At 38.0% G+C, this 18,992-nt stretch overlaps 1 protein-coding gene across 1 annotated transcript in view; it reads left to right on the forward strand.

Annotated features, from left to right (window-relative positions):
- Positions 1-17,865: 17,865 nt before the first annotated feature.
- The window catches only part of CR1L (complement C3b/C4b receptor 1 like), a 54,451-nt gene continuing 53,324 nt past the window's right edge, over positions 17,866-18,992 (forward strand). Inside the window, 4 exon segments of the mRNA XM_070768838.1 lie at positions 17,866-18,065; positions 18,067-18,125; positions 18,562-18,593; positions 18,663-18,785. Of these exon segments, the coding sequence (XP_070624939.1) occupies positions 17,983-18,065; positions 18,067-18,125; positions 18,562-18,593; positions 18,663-18,785 (297 nt within the window). The 5' untranslated portion in view covers positions 17,866-17,982.

The raw sequence follows: 18,992 nt of genomic DNA on the forward strand, positions 1-18,992 counted from the left end.
CGGGCGGTTCTGGCGCTACTCGCGCGCCGGGCTGCCGGGGGTGAGGTGCGCGCGGGCGCGTTGTCCTCGCTGGCACCCGCGTCGAGAGTGTATCTTTCCAAGGGCTAAGCGCGCGAGAAGGCAGGTCTGCTCTGGGACTCCCCTCTGTGTTCCGGCCTCCTGGTGGCACTGCTCCACCTCTCTTCGTGGGGCTTATGCTGTGCCCAGTGCAGATGATGACCGGGTGCCGCACGGAATTCCTTGCGTTTACCTTATTTGTACAGAGACTGTCTATAGCAGAATGTGGCGAAGGTCATAGGGAAAGAAAAGGGTGTTGGGGGATTCAACTGAGGTGAGTTCTAACCCTTGAAACATGTTAACTGTGAGGAAAATTACTCCTTGTGTTTCTTCGTCACCCATCTCTGCACCTCATGGAATTGCTACCTGACTGGCAGAGAGCCTGTCAAAGTTTTAACACGGTGCCTGCCACTTAATATCTATCCTCATTACTTCAGCCCTTCCTACACGAGGGTGTTTGAACAAGCAGACCCGGGGTGCCAATTATCACCTGCAAAGTGCTCGCATCTGGTTCTATTCACTCCCCATTCAGCACCCTAAACAACCACTGTCATCATTAACATGCATTTACTGAGCACCTGTGCTAAGACAAATGCCAGGTGCTTGGGGTTAGAAGACCTAGCTGAACTGCAGAACCCTCACTCAGTGTAATGACTGCAGGTAGGAGTGGAGAGTAATATTTACATATTGTCCCAGTTTAGTCAAGTCATTTACAACAAAACAAAGCCTATTATAAGTGTTATGAAAATTTTGAGGTGGTGTCCTCTCTTCTTTCCTTTCACTTCAAATAGGCAAACAGAGATTAGAACCCTTCTTATTTTTGGCTTCCCTAGAAGTCTTCTTAGTTGGGTCAACTCATTCAAGTGGACATCTTGGTTGAAGTGACAGTCTTTTTCTTTTTTGTCGAGCCTCTTCTTGACAACTCAGTTTGCTCTTTGTCATCGCTAGGCATTTTGCATTCAGTATTTGATCATGCCTTCCCTTCTAAGAGAGTAAACTAAGTTTCCACAGAAATTGTTATTAATATTTTATCTCTTTAGATGCCATAGGCTTCCCTGGTGACTCAGTAAAGAATCTGCTTGCAATGTGGGATACCCCAGTTCAATCCCTGGGCGGGGAAGACCCCCTAGAGAAGGGAATGGCAACCCACTCCAGTATTCTTGCCTGGAAAATTCCATGGATAAAGGAGCCTGGTGGGCTACAGTCCATGGGGTTCTAAGAGTCAGACTCGACTGAGCAACTAACGCTTACTTACTTAGATGTCATAAAGAAACTGTCAAGTGAAGAAATGGGGTAAAACCTAAAGCTTTATTTTCAGAAGAGTAGCATGCCAAGAAATTTAAGCAATCTGTATTTAGAATTTTTGTGGACTTTGTGGGTACCCGGTTCCCATCTTATTGAAATGTTGTTATAGCTTGTCTGTGTTTATTAAGGTTAGCATCGTAGTACACTCCCAGATACTATTAATTGCAAAAAAATTTTTACTAGGATTATTATAATAACTTCAAAGTGTGAAACAGCCTAAACTATCTAGCAATTTACTTGCTAAAAGTAATTTAGAAAATGCTGATGGAATGCTGACAGTGTACACAGCACTTTGGAGTTTGTAAGAAATGGAAGAGAGAGCTGTGCCTTCAAGATGTGTGCATAAAGTAGGGTGGTGGGATTTTAGGACATCTGAACTAAAAGGCCAGGGTTCTGGTTTGTCCAGCCTCCGCTATCTACTAGCTGGAAGCCTTGGACCAGCAAGTCAGTAACATCCCTGATCTCCAGAGTCCACATATATACAATAAACATAATTAATATTCTGCTATCTGAGAGGGTTAGTGTGAAAGTCAGATGACTTACTGTATGTGACAGTGTTTTGTAACCTGAAAATCCCCACGGGGATCTACAAAACCATGACTAAAAAGTCATACAAGAGTCTGAGGGCCTCGGAGTGATTGAAAAGGGAGAGATCTCAGCTTCAGTGATCTTAGGCTTAGTGGAAGAAGCATGGCTTTAACAGCAATTGAAGAGTGAATCAAAAAAAAAAATGTAAAGGATGTTTCATGAATATATTTATTTTAGGTAAAAATTAGCATAGCACAAACCTTGCTAGGACTGTGTTGAAGATAGAGCCGACTCTAGTGCCCTCACTTGGCCCTCAGGTCAGATCTCACTGTTACCGTGTTGTGTAAAGATGTGGGGTAGAAAGGAGTTGGCTTTCTATAATTCCTGACTTGTTTCAGTTTATATATGCTCAGATGAGAAGATTTATGCTTGTGTTACCTGGTTTTATCTAATATAACTTTCACAATTGGACAAGTAACTTCAAAATTTTCCTATATAGAGATAATGAATAAAATAATTCTAATAGGGCCAACTCAAACAAGCAATTGAATGACATGGCTGACTGTCCTCTCCACACAGACATTAAGAGGAAGAAATCCTGTTGGTTTAATCACGATTGACCAAAAGTTGACAAAAATGAAAAAAATCTAGAAAGAATTAAGGAGACAAGTTGAAATATAGCTTTACATTCAATATATATTATATAGCATATATAATTATTATATATAGCTTATATAATAATTGTAAATAACTTGCATAATAATTGTATATAATTATTGATATTAATATAATTAAGTTATATTAGTATAATTAAACATAGATGTAATAGCTTTATTATGTCATATAATATATTATAATTTAACATCTACTATTGACTTCTTATAGTTTGTATACATAGTTTATATATAACATGTTAATCTATATAATGTATATTATGCATACTAAATATTATATATTATTTAATACCAAACTATACCAAAGTAGATATTATATTATACCATCTAGAAAATACAATATATATTATGCATTATACCAAAGTATGTGCTGCATAATATTAAATGTTATATAGTACACCAAATGCATAGCATATAATATACATCATAAAATATATGAATATATTTAAATATAAAATAAATAAAAATGTTTAAGTGCATGCTCTTTTTTTTTTAAATAATAGAATTACTTAAGTAAAACATTTTCAGGTCCCTTTATAAAGAGCAGAATATGAGGAATGAGGAAGAGAGTATACTCTAGGTTGACAGCTCATGTTTGAACAGACATGAAAGAAATAATGGGTAGTTTGTGCTTATAGTACAGAATAAATCAACCTGGCTTAAGTAAGTTTGAATCAGGTGTATTTCAAAGTGGACAGTGACACCCAAGACAAAAATAACAATGAAATGACACTATACACCCACTTCTGCTACTGCTGCTAACTCACTTCAGTCATGTCCGACTCTGTGTGACCCCATAGACGGCAGCCCACCAGGCTCCCCCGTCCCTGGGATTCTCCAGGCAAGAACACTGGAGTGGGTTGCCATTTCCCTCTCCAATGCATGAAAGTGAAAGTGAAGTCACTCAGTCGAGGCCGACTCTTAGCGACCCCAGGGACTGCAGCCTACCAGGCTCCTCCGTCCATGGGATCTTCCAGGCAAGAGTACTGGAGTGGGTTGCCATTGCTTCCTCCATACACCCACTAGAATGACTTAAATTTCAAAAACTGACTATACCAAGTATTAGCTATAAGGTAAACTGTAGTTATCAAGCATTCTTCGTTGTTAAAAGGATACAACCACTTTGGAAACAAAATTTTGACAGTTTCTTAAAACGTTAAATACACATATATCTAAGTATTTTACACCTAGGTATCTACTCAAGAGAAATGAAAGCATATGTTCACATAAAGACTTGTTCAAGAATTTTTATAGTGGCTTTATCTGTAATAGCCAATAACTAGAAACAATACAAATGTCCTTCAACAGCTAAAAGGGTAAACTAAATTAAGGTGTATTTTTACAACTGAATGTTACTCAGTAAACAAACAAAACCACTTAAATTTTTATGTGTAACAATCCAGATGATTTGCAAGACATTTATGCTTTGTGAAAGCTAGATAAAAATAAAAAGTACAAACTGAGTAATTCAGTTTATCCAAAATTCTAGGAGTCAGATCAACTTGTGTAACAGGAAGCAAGTTGGAATTTGTCTAGAGAAGGAGATAAAGAGATGAACGGATTACAAATAAACATTGGAAACTGTAGATAGATACTGTGATGGAAAAGTTTGTTGTCTTGACTGTGGTGACCATTTCATAGTGTATACATATGTCGAGTCAACAAATTGTATAGTTACTGTATGTAATATAGCTTAATGCATGTTTGCATGCATGCTAAGCTGCATCAGTCATGTCCGACTCTTTTTGACCCCATGGGCTGTAGCCCACCAGGCTTCTCTATCCATGGGATTCTCCAGGCCAGAATACTGAAGTGAGTTGATTGAACCGGCATCTCTTTTGTCTCCTGTATTGGCAGACAGGTTCTTTACCACTAGCGCCACCTGGGAAGCCCAGTATATATTAATAAAGCTATAAAATTTTTTTTTTAAACTATGGTAGATCTTGAGCTTATAGAGTTTATATTAATATGTTTGTTGTAGGAACAAGCCCTAATTTGAGGGATTGACAATGAAGAAGGGCAAAGAAACTAAATCAACCTTTCTCAGATTCATATATTCCTTTTTATTTGGGATATTATCCAAGTTTTCAGGCTTCCGTGATAGCTCAGTTGGTAAAGAATCCGCCTGAAATGCAGGAGACTCCAGTTAGATTCTTGGGTCATGAAGATCCAATGAAGGGATAGGCTACCCACTCCAGTGTTCTTGGGCTTCCCTGGTGTCTCAGCTGATAAAGAATCTGCCTACAGTGTGGGAGACCTGGGTTTGATCCCTGGGTTGGGAAGATCCCCTGGAGAAGGAAAAGGCTATTCACTCCAATATTCTGGCCTGGAGAACTCCATGGACCATGGAGTTGCAGAGAGTTGGACATGACTGAGTGACTTTCACTTTCACTTCATCCAAATTTTCATTTTTAGTTATTATATATACTGTGCCAGAACACAGGTGAATTTTAGGTAATTAAAGGAAGGGTCATAGCAAACACCCTCTTCCAACAACACAAGAAAAGACTCTACACATGGACATCACAAGATGGTCAACAACAAAATCAGAGTGATTATATCCTTTGCAGCCTAAGAGGGAGAAGCTCTATACAGTCAGCAAAAAAAAAAAAAAAAAAAAAAAAAAAGACCAGGAGCTGACTTTGGCTCAGATCATGAACTCCTTATTGCCAAATTCAGACTTAAATTGAAGAACATGGGGAAAACCACTAGACCATTAAGGTATGACCTAAATCAAGTCCCTTATGACTATACAGTAGAATTGAGAAATGGATTTAAGGGACTAGATCTGATAGAAAGAGTGCCTGATGAACTATAGATGGAGGCTCATGATGTTGTACAGGAGACAGGGAGCAAGAACATCCCCAAGAAAAAGATATGCAAAACAGCAAAATGGCTGTCTGAGGAGGCCTTACAAATAGCTGTGAAAAGAAGAGAGGTGAAAGGCAAAGGAGAAAAGGAAAGATATACTCATTTGAATGCAGAGTGCCAAAGAATAGCAGGGAGAGATAAGAAAGCCTTCCTCAGTAATCGATGCAAAGAAATAGTGGAAAACAACAGAATGGGAAAGACTAGAGATCTCTTGAAGAAAATTACAGATACCAAGGGAACATTTCATGCAAAGATGGGCTCAATAAAGGACAGAAATGGTTTGGACCTAACAGAAGCAGAAGATATTAAGAAGAGGTGGCAAGAATACATAGAACTGTACAAAAAAGATATTCACTACCCAGATAATCATGAAGGTGTGATCACTCACACTTACCTAGAGCCAGACATCCTGGAATGTGAAGTCAGGTGGGCCTTAGGAAGCATCACTATGAACAAAGCTAGTGGAGGTGATGGAATTCCAATTGAGCTATTTCAAATCCTACAAGATGATGCTGTGAAAGTGCTACACACAATACACCAGCAAATTTGGAAAACTCAGCAGTGGCCACAGGACTGGAAAAAGGCAGTTTTCATTCCAATCCCCAAAAAAGGAAATGCCAAAGAATGGTCAAACTACCACACAATTGCACTCATCTCACACACTAGTAAAGTAATGCTCAAAATTCTCCAAGCCAGGCTTCAGCAATACGTGAACTGTGAACTTCCAGATGTTCAAGCTGGTTTTAGAAAATTCAGGAGAACCAGAGATCAAATTGCCAACATCCTCTGGATCATGGAAAAAGCATGAGAGTTCCAGAAAAACATTTCTTTCTGTTTTATTGACTATGCCAAAGCCTTTGACTGTGTGGACCACAATAAACGGTGGAAAATTCTGAAAGAGATGGGAATACCAGACCACCTGACCTGCCTCTTGAGAAACCTGTATGCACGTCAAAAGCAAAAGTTAGAACTGGACATGGAACAAGAGACTGGTTCCCAATAGGAAAAGGAATACATCAAGGCTGTATATTGTCACCCTGCTTATTTAACTTCTATGCAGAGTACATCATGAGAAATGCTGGGCTGGAAGAAGCACAAGCTGGAATCAAGATTGTCGGGAGAAATATAAATAACCTCAGATATGCAACTGACACCACCCTTATGGCAGAAAGTGGATAAGAACTAAAGAGCCTCTTGATGAAAGTTAAAGAGGAGAGTGAAAAATTGGCTTAAACTCAACATTCAGAAAAGTAAGATCATGACATCACTTTATGGCAAATAGATGGGGAAACAGTGGAAACAGTGACTGATTTTATTTTTCTTGTCTCCAAAATCACTGTGGACAGTAATTGCAACCATGGAATTAAAAGATGCTTGCTCCTTGGAAGGAAAGTTATGACCAACCTCATTTCAGTTCAGGTCAGTTGCTCAGCCATGTCCGACTCTTTGCGACCCCATGAATCGCAGCGTGACAGGCTTTCCTGTTCATCACCAACTCCCAGAGTTCACCCAAACTCATGTGCATGGAGTCGGTGATGCTCTTCAGCCACATCATCCTCTGTCATCCCCTTCTCCTCCTGCCCCCAATCCCTCCCAGCATCAGGGTCTTTTCCAGTGAATCAACTCTTCACATGAGGTGGCCAAAGAACTGGAGTTTCAGCTTCAGCATCAGTCCTTCCAAAGAAATCCCAGGGCTGATCTCCTTTAGGATGGGCTGGTTGGATCTGCTTGCAGTCCAAGGGACTCAAGAGTCTTCTCCAACACCGCAGTTCAAAAGCATCAATTCTTCAGCACTCAGCTGTCTTCACAGTCCAACTCTCACATCCATACATGACCACTGGAAAAACCATAGCCTTGACTAGACAAACCTTTGTTGGCAAAGTAATGTCTCTGCTTTTTAATTTGCTATCTAGGTTGGTCATAACTTTCCTTCCAAGGAGTAAGCATCTTTTAATTTCATGGCTGTAATCACCATCTGTAGTGATTGTGAAGCGCACCCCCCCCCCCCCCCGCAAAAAATAAAGTCTGACACTGTTTCCACTATTTCCCCATCTATTTCCCATGAAGCGATGGGACCAGATGCCATGATCTTAGTTTTCTGAATGTTGAGTTTTAAGCCAACTTTTTCACCCTCCTCTTTCTGTCTCCTCTTTCACTTTCATCAAGAGGGTTTTTAGTTCCTCTTCACTTTCTGCCTTAAGGGTGGTGTCATCTGCATATCTGAGGTTATTGTTATTTCTTCAGGCAATCTTGATTCCAGCTTGTGCTTTTTCCAGCCCAGCATTTCTCATGATGTACTCTGCATATAAGTTAAATAAGCAGGGTGACAATATACAGCCTTGATGTACTCCTTTTCCTATTGGGAACCAGTCTTTGTTCCATGTCCAGTTCTAACTGTTGCTTCCTGACATGCATACAAGTTTCTCAAGAGGCAGGTCAGGTGGTCTGGTATTCCCATCTCCTTTAGAATTTTCCACAGTTTATCATGATCAACACAGTCAAAGGCTTTGCCATAGTCAATAAAGCAGAAATACATGTTTTTCTGGAACTCTCTTGCTTTTTTGATGATCCAGCGGACGTTTTCAATTTGATCTCTGGTTCCTCTGCCTTTTCTAAAACCAGCTTGAACATCTGGAAGTTCAACCTAGACAGCATATTAAAAAGCAGAGACATTACGTTGCCAACAAAGGTTCATCTAGTCAAGGCTATGGTTTTTCTAGTAGTCATGTATGGATGTGAGTGTCAGAATATAAAGAAAGCTGAGCGCTGAAGAATTGATGCTTTTGAAATGTAGTGTTGGAGAAGACTCTTGAGAGTCCCTTGGACTGCAAGGAGATCCAACCAGTCCATCCTAAATGAGATCAGTCCTGGGTGTTCATTGGAAGGACTGATGCTGAGGCTGAAACTCCAATACTTTGGCCACCTGATGCGAAGAGCTGATTCATTTGAAAAGACCTGATACTGGGAAAGATTGAGAGCAGGAGTAGAAGGGGACAACAGAGGATAAGGTAGTTGGATAACATCACCGACACAAGGGGCATTGATTTGAGTTGACTCCGAGAGTTGGTGACGGACAGTGAGGCCTGGCGTGCTGCGGTTCATTGGGTTGCAATGAGTCAGACATGATTGAGTGACTGAAATGAACTGAACTGAAGGGAAGGGCATGCCATTCCAAGAATAGTTCATTACATTTGCTTTGTTGTTTTAGGTCTCTTTCTTCTTGTGAGCTTTGCTGTGACATTCAGCCTCTCCTAGTAAAACTTTGGCACCAGAAGCTCCACTTGGAATCTCTTTCCTTGTTCAGAACCAATGGATGAGATCACTATCAAAATTATATTCATCATACATACAACTATAGAAAAGGTGAAGGCATCTTATTTGAAATCACAGGAGTTGTTTTTTAGTTTTTGGTAGTTTTGGTAATTTTTTCCTATTTGTCCCAGTGGTTCTCAAAGTGCTATTATCTATCAAAATCACCTTGAAACTTTTTAAAAAGATGTTTTCTTGGGCCATTACCCACACCCACTCAATTACAGCTTTTAGGGATATAGCCTGATTTCTTGATATTTAAAAAAGTTTTTTAGGTAATTCATCATTCACCTATTCTTTGCAGCAAATATGCACTGACTGCTTATAACTGAGTGCTAGACCAAAAATCATGGAGTTTCTTGCCTTCATAATATGCATGTTTAATATCTATTGAGACACTTAGATATGTTTAAAAGCATATGAACATAAAAAAAAAAAAAAAAACCCTAAATGATACAAAAGGAAAAGGCAAGGGTCTTATTAGAAATTATTATGTGATGGGGCAGAGGGAAATAGTTCAGATTTGAAATCCCTGGGAGGGTCAGGGAAGGCTTAAATAAGGAAGTAGCATTTTAATTTATTTTGGAATGTGTTATTTTGTGTTGGGTTATAGCTGATTAACAATGCTGTGATAGTTTCAGGTGAATAGCAAAGGGACTCAATCATTTATAAGGAAGCAGCATTTTAGTAGACATCTGGAAGAGTGAAAGTTACAGTGAAGATAAAAGTAATCACATGGAGGGAATATCACAGACAGAAGAAAGAACATATATCTTAAAGAAGAGGTAAAAAGGCTTTGGTGGGAAGGACTATAGCTCAGCTAGAGGACTAAGATGATACAAGATGAAGAAAGAAATAGACAAGGACACTCTAGCTTAATAGCTGCTATTTAATAAAGAGAATGTGTAGTAATAGATATAAGACTGTCTAATGTTAGAAAAAATAAGTAAGAAATGTGTGTTTTCTTGGATCACCATCCTTTGCTCAGATAGGATACACAGATTAAATCCCTTAATTTTGATAAAAGCCATTAAATAGGAAAAAACGTAAATAGCAACTATGCAGACCTAATGGCTAGTTCAATCCAATTTCTTCAGGAATTCTCATGTTTGTCAGTGGTTTGGTGGGAGTGACTGATCTGATCTGATCTGATTATGATTCAGTTCAGTTCAGTCGCTCAGTTGTGTCCGACTCTTTGTGACCCCATGAATCACAGCACAGCAGGCCTCCCTGTCCATCACCAACTCCCGGAGTTCACTCAGACTCACGTCCATAGAGTCAGTGATGCCATCCAGCCATCTTATCCTCTGTCGTCCCCTTCTCCTCCTTCCCCCAATCCTTAGTTTAAAATGTATGTAGAATTTAAATACATGATAATAATAGAACAAAAGACAGGTGGGAAGTAAATGAAGTTAACATTTTCTGTGGTTCTTGCATTGTTGGGGAAATTATAACTGTTAATTACCTTTCCTATGTTAAGGGTGCACATTACCTTTAAATAACAATAAAATAAAATTATTAGTATATTAATAATTTAATAATAAAGAGAAATGAGTAAAATAATAAATATAATTAATAACAAGAAGGCACCATAGAAGAAAATAAAGAACATAGAAAACATAGGACAAATTAAAAACACATAGTAAAATGATTGCTAGAATCCCAAATATATCAATAATTATATTAAATATGAACAGACAATTCTATTTTAAAGATGAAGATTGTCATAGTACTGCATTTCCAAAACTGTGGACTGAGGTGCCACGGGGGCTTTTATAAATTCACAAGGGGCCTATGGAATATTTTAAATATTCAGTGGAAACACAGCAATATTTGATATCTCTCACGTATTTTGCAAACTGCTAGCTCAGAGTAGGTCCCAGTTATGTTAGATTGCAGTAAGTTCTACTGGATGATGTCAAATCTTTGCAAAGCTGGGTTTTCAGCAATGACTGTGATAAAGAAAAAGTACCAAGTGAAAGTTAATCTGGAATCAGAAATTAAATGATGGTTTGCAATCTGATTTCAAGGTTTGCAAAGCTGAGCAGCATTTGACATTCTGTTATTAAGAATTATGGGGGGCACAAGACTTACTGAGCTGTTTGGGCCTAGTTATTTAGTAAATAAACTGTTAAGTATTTTTCCTTTGGCTAGAAATGACATGAAAAAATTACTAAGACTCTAAGAGTGCTGTGAACTTATTAAGTTTGGGGACTCTATCATAATTAAAAATAAAAACTATAGAATAGCATTGACACATGTATATTACCATATGTAAAATAGATGACTAGTGCAAGTTTGATGTATGAAGCAGGGCACACAAAGTTCGATGTATGGTGCTCTGGGACAACCCAGAGGAGAGGGTAGGGAGGGAGGTAGGAGGGGGTTCATGTTAGGGGGATTCATGTGCACCCGTGGGTGACTCATATCAATATATGGCAAAAACCAGCACAATATTGTAAATAAATTATCCTCCAATTAAAATAAGTAAGTTAATTAAAAAACAAACAAACAAAAAAAAACTATAGGGAATTCCCTGGTAGTCCAATGGTTAGGACTATGTGCTTTTGCTGCCTGGGCCCATGTTCAACTCCTGGTCGAGGAACTAAGATCCCACAAGGCATGCCAAGCAGCCTGCCTAAATAAATAAAAAATGAATAAAAGTAAAAATGAAAACTATTTGTTCCATATAAAACAAAAATAATACACATGTTCAGAGACAGAATGAAAGAGAAAGTTGCTCAATCGTGTCCTACTCTTTGCAACCCTATGGACTATACAGTGCATGGAATTCTTCAGGTCAGAATAGTAGAATGGGTAGCTTTTCCCTTCTCCAGAGGATCTTCCCAATCCTGGAATCTAACCCAGGTCTTCCACATTGCAAGAGAATTCTTTACCAGCTGAGCCACAAGAGAAGCCCCAGAGACAGAATGAATGAATACAAAAAGATGGAAAAGTATGTTATGCAAAAATGAACCAAAAGAAAGCTGATTTGACAAATGTGGCATTATGACAATCTTCATCTTTGAATTATCATTCTGTGTTTATATTTAAAACAGTGATAGGAACTTCCCTGGAGGTCCAGTGGTTAAGACCTGGCCTCCCAATGCATAGGTGTGAGTTTGATCCTTGGTTGGCAAGCTAATATTCCACAAGCCACATGGCCAAAAAACCGAAACATAAAACAGAAGCAGTTCAGTTCAATTCAATCGCTCAGTCGTGTCCAACTCTTTGTGACCCAATGGACTGTAGCATTCCAGGCTTCCCTGTCTATCAACAACTCCTGAAGGTTGCTTAAACTCATGTCCATAGAGTTGGTGATACCATCCAACCATCTCATCCTCTGTCATACCCTTCTCCTCCTGCCTTCAATCTTTCCCAGCATCAGGGTCTTTTCCAAGGAGTCAGTTCTTCACATCAGATGCCCAAAGTATTAGAGCTTCAGCTTCAGCATCAGTCCTTCCAGTGAATATTCAGGACTGATTTCCTTTAGGATGGACTGGTTTAATCTCCTTGCAGTCCAAGGGACTCTCAAGACTCTTCTCCAACACCAGAGTTCAAAAGCATCAATTCTCTGGCGCCCAGCTTCCTTTATAATTCAACTCTCACATCCACATATGACTACTGGGAAAACCGTAGCTTTGAGTAGACAGACCTTTGTTGGCAAAGTGATGTTTCGGCTTTTTAAAATGCTGTCTAGGTTGATCATAGCTTTCCTTCCAAGGAGCAAGCATCTTTTAATTTCATGGCTGCACTCACCATCTGCAGTGATTTTGGAGCCCCCCAAAATAAAGTCTGTCACTGCTTCCACTGTTTCCCCATCTATTACCCATTAAGTGATGGGACCAGATGCCATGATCTTTATTCTGAATGTTGAGTTTTAAGCCAACTTTTTTACTCTCCTTTTTCAATTTCATCAAGAGGCTCTTCAGTTTTTCTTCACTTTCTGCCATAAGGGTGGTGTCATCTGTGTATCTTAGGTTATTGATATTTCTCCTGGAATCTTGATTCCAGCGTATGCTTCATCCAGCCCAGCATTTCGCATTATGTACTCTACATAGTAGTTATATAAGCAGGGTTACCAATATACAGCCTTAATGTACTCCTTTCCCAATTTGGAACAAATCTGTTGTTCCACGTCCAGTTCTAACTGTTGCTTCTTGACCTGCATACAGGTTTCTCAAGAGGCAGGTAAGATGGTCTGGGATTCCCATCTCTTGAAGAATTTTCCACAGCTTTTTTTTTTTTTTTTTTTTTTGTGATCTACGCAGTCAAAGGCTTTGGCATAATCAATAAAGCAGAAGTAGATGTTTTTTTCTGGTATTCTTATGGTTTTTTTTTTTTTTTTTTTTTTTTTGATGATTCAATGGATCCATTGAAAACAGAAGTGATGTTGTAAAAAATTCCATAAACTTTTGGATCGCAGCCATTCTGACTGGTGTGAAATGGTATCTCATAGTGGTTTTGATTTGCATTTCTCTGATAATGAGTGATGTTGAGCATCTTTTCATGTGTTTGTTAGCCATCTGTATGTCTTCGAACTTAGGACAATTACAAAAGATGAGAAATGAGGTAGAACTAGAGATATGAGAGACACTCTTAAAATTATACAATACCATATACTGTGAAATTTTCAAAATTCACTAATGTTCTGGGGAAATAGAAATGGCTAAAATTAATTCAAAAAGAGCTAGTAAATTGAATAATTCTTTGTCAGTGGAAAAAAAATTAATTCCAATAAGATTTCTAAGTCAAAGCTAAAAAAAAAAAAAAAAAAAAAAATTCCATAAAGATTTTAATAATGGTCCACATTAGAAAAACAAAACAAAACAAATATAGATATGTTGTTGTTCGGTCGCCAAGTTGTATCTTACTCTTTGCAACCCCATAGATGGCAGCATGCCAGACCTCCCTGTCCCTCACCATCTCCCTCAGTTTACTGAGGGTTAAATCTGTAAACTTTTTTTTTGTTTGTTATTTGCCTTACAAGTAAAGTATAGAAAATATAATTTGAGGTAAGATTCATTACTAGAGATAAGGAGATATATATTGTAATAATAAAAGAGTCTATTTACTAGGAAATATAATTTTAAAATACATAAAAGTACATCACTATACATATATAAAAACATTAAAATATGTATAGTAAAAAAAAAAAGAGCAGAGTTAGAAAAATAAGAAAAATGTACAATAGATGGAACATTATCTGGTACAATAAGCAGACACCCACAAATCAGTAAGTATCCAGATGATTTAAACAAATATGATTTTGCCTCACTGATACACCTACAGCACTGCACCCATTATCGCAGACACACAGTTTTTACAAATATATACACATACAATTGTCTCATTTGATCATATACTAAACCATAAAACAAACTCAATTAACCTCAAAATTTGGTAATAAATATATATCTAAAGACATTTCCTCAAATGTGTGTAAATTCTGCAAAACTATTCTAAGTAAACCATGGGTCAATGAAGAAACAATGGTCATTATCAAATGTTTAAATTGAAAAAAAGCACATTATAACTCATGGAATACTGTCAAACTGTTAAAAACACTGCTTTCTTTGTTTAGAAACTATGAACAGCTGAAAATTTTAAAAAGTCTGAGTAATTATCTCAGAGTGTTAGTATTTCTAACACTCTGGCTCAGTGTTAAAGAATCTTCCTTTTTTGATTTCTTCTGTGATTTGTTGGTTATTCAGCAGCGTGTTGTTCAGCCTCCATATGTTGGAGTTTTTAATAGTTTTTCTCCTGTAATTGAGATCTAATCTTACTGCATTGTGGTCAGAAAAGATGCTTGGAATGATTTCTATTTTTTTGAATTTACCAAGGCTAGCTTTATGGCCCAGGATGTGATCTATCCCGGAGAAGGTTCCATGTGCGCTTGAGAAAAAGGTGAAATTGATAATCTTAACAGACCCATCACAAGCACGGAAATTGAAACTGTAATCAAAAATCTTCCAGCAAACAAAAGCCCCGGTCCAGACGGCTTCACAGCTGTATTCTACCAAAAATTTAGAGAAGAGCTAACACCTATCCTGCTCAAACTCTTCCAGAAAATTGCAGAGGAAGATAAACTTCCAAACTCATTCTATGAGGCCACCATCACCCTAATACCAAAACCTGACAAAGATCCCACAAAAAAAGAAAACTACAGGCCAATATCACTGATGAACATAGATGCAAAAATCCTTAACAAAATTCTAGCAATCAGAATCCAACAACACATTAAAAAGATCATACACCATGACCAAGTGGGCTTTATCCCAGGGATGCAAGGATTCTTCAACATCCACAAATCAATCAATGTAATACACCACATTAACAAATTGAAAAATAAAAACCATATGATTATCTCAATAGATGCAGAGAAAGCCTTTGACAAAATTCAACATCCATTTATGATAAAAACTCTCCAGAAAGCAGGAATAGAAGTAATATACCTCAACATAATAAAAGCTATATATGACAAACCCACAGCAAACATTATCCTCAATGGTGAAAAATTGAAAGCATTTCCTCTAAAGTCAGGAACAAGACAAGGGTGCCCACTTTCACCATTACTATTCAACATAGTTTTGGAAGTTTTGGCCACAGCAATCAGAGCAGAAAAAGAAATAAAAGGAATCCAAATTGGAAAAGAAGAAGTAAAACTCTCACTATTTGCAGATGACATGATCCTCTACCTAGAAAACCCTAAAGATTCCACCAGAAAATTACTAGAAATAATCAATGACTATAGTAAAGTTGCAGGATATAAAATCAACACACAGAAATCCCTTGCATTCCTATACACTAATGATGAGAAAACAGAAAGAGAAATTAAGGAAACAATTCCATTCACCATTGCAACGGAAAGAATAAAATACTTAGGAATATATCTACCTAAAGAAACTGAAGACCTATATAGAGAAAACTATAAAACACTGGTGAAAGAAATCAAAGAGGACACTAATAGATGGAGAAATATACCCTGTTCATGGATTGGAAGAATCAATATAGTGAAAATGAGTATACTACCCAAAGCAATTTATAGATTCAACGCAATCCCTATCAAGCTACCAACAGTATTCTTCACAGAGCTAGAACAAATAATTTCACAATTTGTATGGAAATACAAAAAACCTCGAATAGCCAAAGTGATCTTGAGAAAGAAGAATGGAACTGGAGGAATCAACCTACCTCACTTCAGGCTCTACTACAAAGCCACAGTTATCAAGACGGTATGGTACTGGCACAAAGACAGAAATATTGATCAATGGAATAAAATAGAAAGCCCAGAGATAAATCCACGCACATATAGACACCTTATCTTTGACAAAGGAGGCAAGAATATACAATGGATTAAAGACAATCTCTTTAACAAGTGGTGCTGGGAAATCTGGTCAACCACTTGTAAAAGAATGAAACTAGAACACTTTCTAACACCATACACAAAAATAAACTCAAAATGGATTAAAGATCTAAACGTAAGACCAGAAACTATAAAAATCCTAGAGGAGAACATAGGCAAAACACTCTCCGACATACATCACAGCAGGATCCTCTATGACCCACCTCACAGAATATTGGAAATAAAAGCAAAAATAAACAATGGGACCTAATTAACTTTAAAAGCTTCTGCACATCAAAGGAAACTATTAGCAAGGTGAAAAGACAGCCTTCAGAATGGGAGAAAATAATAGCAAATGAAGCAACCGACAAACAACTAATCTCAAAAATATACAAGCAACTCCTACAGCTCAACTCCAGAAAAATAAACGACCCAATCAAAAAATGGGCCAAAGAACTAAATAGACATTTCTCCAAAGAAGACATACAGATGGCTAACAAACACATGAAAAGATGCTCAACATCACTCATTATCAGAGAAATGCAAATCAAAACCACTATGAGGCACCATTTCACACCAGTCAGAATGGCTGTGATCCAAAAGTCTACAAATAATAAATGCTGGAGAGGGTGTGGAGAAAAGGGAACCCTCTTACACTGTTGGTGGGAATGCAAACTAGTACAGCCACTATGGAGAACAGTGTGGAGATTCCTTAAAAAACTGGAAATAGAACTGCCTTATGATCCAGCAATCCCACTGCTGGGCATACACACTGAGGAAACCAGAAGGGAAAGAGACACATGTACCCCAATGTTCATCGCAGCACTGTTTATAATAGCCAGGACATGGAAGCAACCTAGATGTCCATCAGTAGAGGAATGGATAAGAAAGCAGTGGTACATATACACAATGGAGTATTACTCAGCCATTAAAAAGAATACATTTGAATCAGTTCTAATGAGGTGGATGAAACTGGAGCCTATTATACAGAGTGAAGTAAGCCAGAAGGAAAAACATAAATACAGTATACTAACGCATATATATGGAATTTAGAAAGATGGTAATGATAACCCGGTGTACGAGACAGCAAAAGAGACACTGATGTATAGAACAGTCTTATGGACTCTGTGGGAGAGGGAGAGGGTGGGAAGATTTGGGAGAATGGCATTGAAACATGTAAAATATCATGTAAGAAACGAGTTGCCAGTCCAGGTTCGATGCACGATACTGGATGCTTGGGGCTAGTGCACTGGGGCGACCAAGAGGGATGGTATGGGGAGGGAGGAGGGAGGAGGGTTCAGGATGGGGAACACGTGTATACCTGTGGCGGATTCATTTTGATATTTGGCAAAACTAATACAATTATGTAAAATTTAAAAATAAAATAAAATTAGAAAAAAAAAAAAAAAAAGAAGAATCTTCCTGCCAATGCAGGAGATGCTGAGGGTTCAGTCCTTGGTTTGGGAAGATCCCCTGGCATAGGAAATGGCAACCTATTCCAGTATTCTTTGTGGAAGATTCCATGGACAAAGGAGCCTGAGGGACTACATTGCGTGGTGTCACAAGAGTTGGATGTGACTGAGTGACAGAGCGCATGCACACAGACACACGCACACATGCCTGAGGTTTTAAGGTATAGTAACTGAGTCCAATATTTAAAATACGCATTAAAATATTGCTTCATATTTGTTGAGTTTTGTCTACAAACTAAGTGCTGAAATTTCTTTGTGCTGAATCATTGACTTGGCAACAGACTTTCAACAGTGGTTACTGCTACACCTATGAAACACACTGGAGAGAAAAAAAGATAAAGTATACCGGAAGTTTCTCCACTAACTTTGATGTCACTGTGGTCTTTCTCTCCAGGTCAACGCAAAGCCCCAGTGGAGCCCCATGCTTACAGAACTGATGGACAAAGATGAGTTTCCTGTTGGAACAACTTTGAAGTATAAATGCAGCCTTGGTGATTATGGAAGTGTTCTCTATCACCTGCCTACAAAACTCTATCTGGCCAAGCCCGGAAAACAACTGTACATGTAACAACTGAATACAGGGATTTCCTTTATCTCTATCTGGATTGAGAACTCCTCTGTATCAGTCAGTAATCCTTAAGATCTGATCAATTGTTCAAATTTTGAAATGAAGACACAAGTCTTGGTAACTTTGCCTAAAGTATAATAGACGTGAGATTTATTTTTGTAGATTGTATCTTCCTACTGCTTTGAGTCCCTATCATGCTCATTACAAATTCATTTCACAGGAAATGACCATCAGAAGGCATGACTGAGGGAAAATTTGCTAGGGGATGTCCCGTTTATACAACTGAAACTAACTAATGAATGACTCAGGAAAGGAAGGAAAGTGTAGGTGGGGAGAGAATCCCAAACTTCAAGTCTTTTGATTTATATTGGTTGAATTACAGAGTCAGCATTTTAGTAATAAAGTTTACTTTTTTTTTTTTTTTTTTGACAGGCAAACAATATGAGGATGAGACAGATCTGGAGGTGACGTCTTTTTTAAAATGATGGGTGGAAGGTATGTGATTCTGAGGCAGTCTTGTGAGTTTCCTCAAGGTAGCAAATCTGCGGAACTACAAATGCCCTTCAGTAATCTATGGCCAGGTTGAGATCTTATGTATTACTAGAAGTTCAGAGTATTTTACACCCAAGTTCCCATGTTCTGCTTCTTTCCCACAGGTAAATCATGTGGATCTTTTCTAGAGCCCATAAATGGCAAAATGAAGATCAACAAAGTCACTTGGTTTGGATCAACTTTTAATTATTTTTGTAATAAAGGGTGAGTTGGCAGTAGCATTGTTTTGGATAACAGTTCTAGAATTGTAACAGTAGCCTCTAAATAATAGTCTCAGAGTCAAACTACTTATTCACTCAAAATATAACTTT

This window comes from Bos indicus, chromosome 16, assembly GCF_029378745.1.
Source record: "Bos indicus isolate NIAB-ARS_2022 breed Sahiwal x Tharparkar chromosome 16, NIAB-ARS_B.indTharparkar_mat_pri_1.0, whole genome shotgun sequence".
In the NCBI taxonomy this organism is placed as follows: Eukaryota; Metazoa; Chordata; class Mammalia; order Artiodactyla; family Bovidae; genus Bos; species Bos indicus.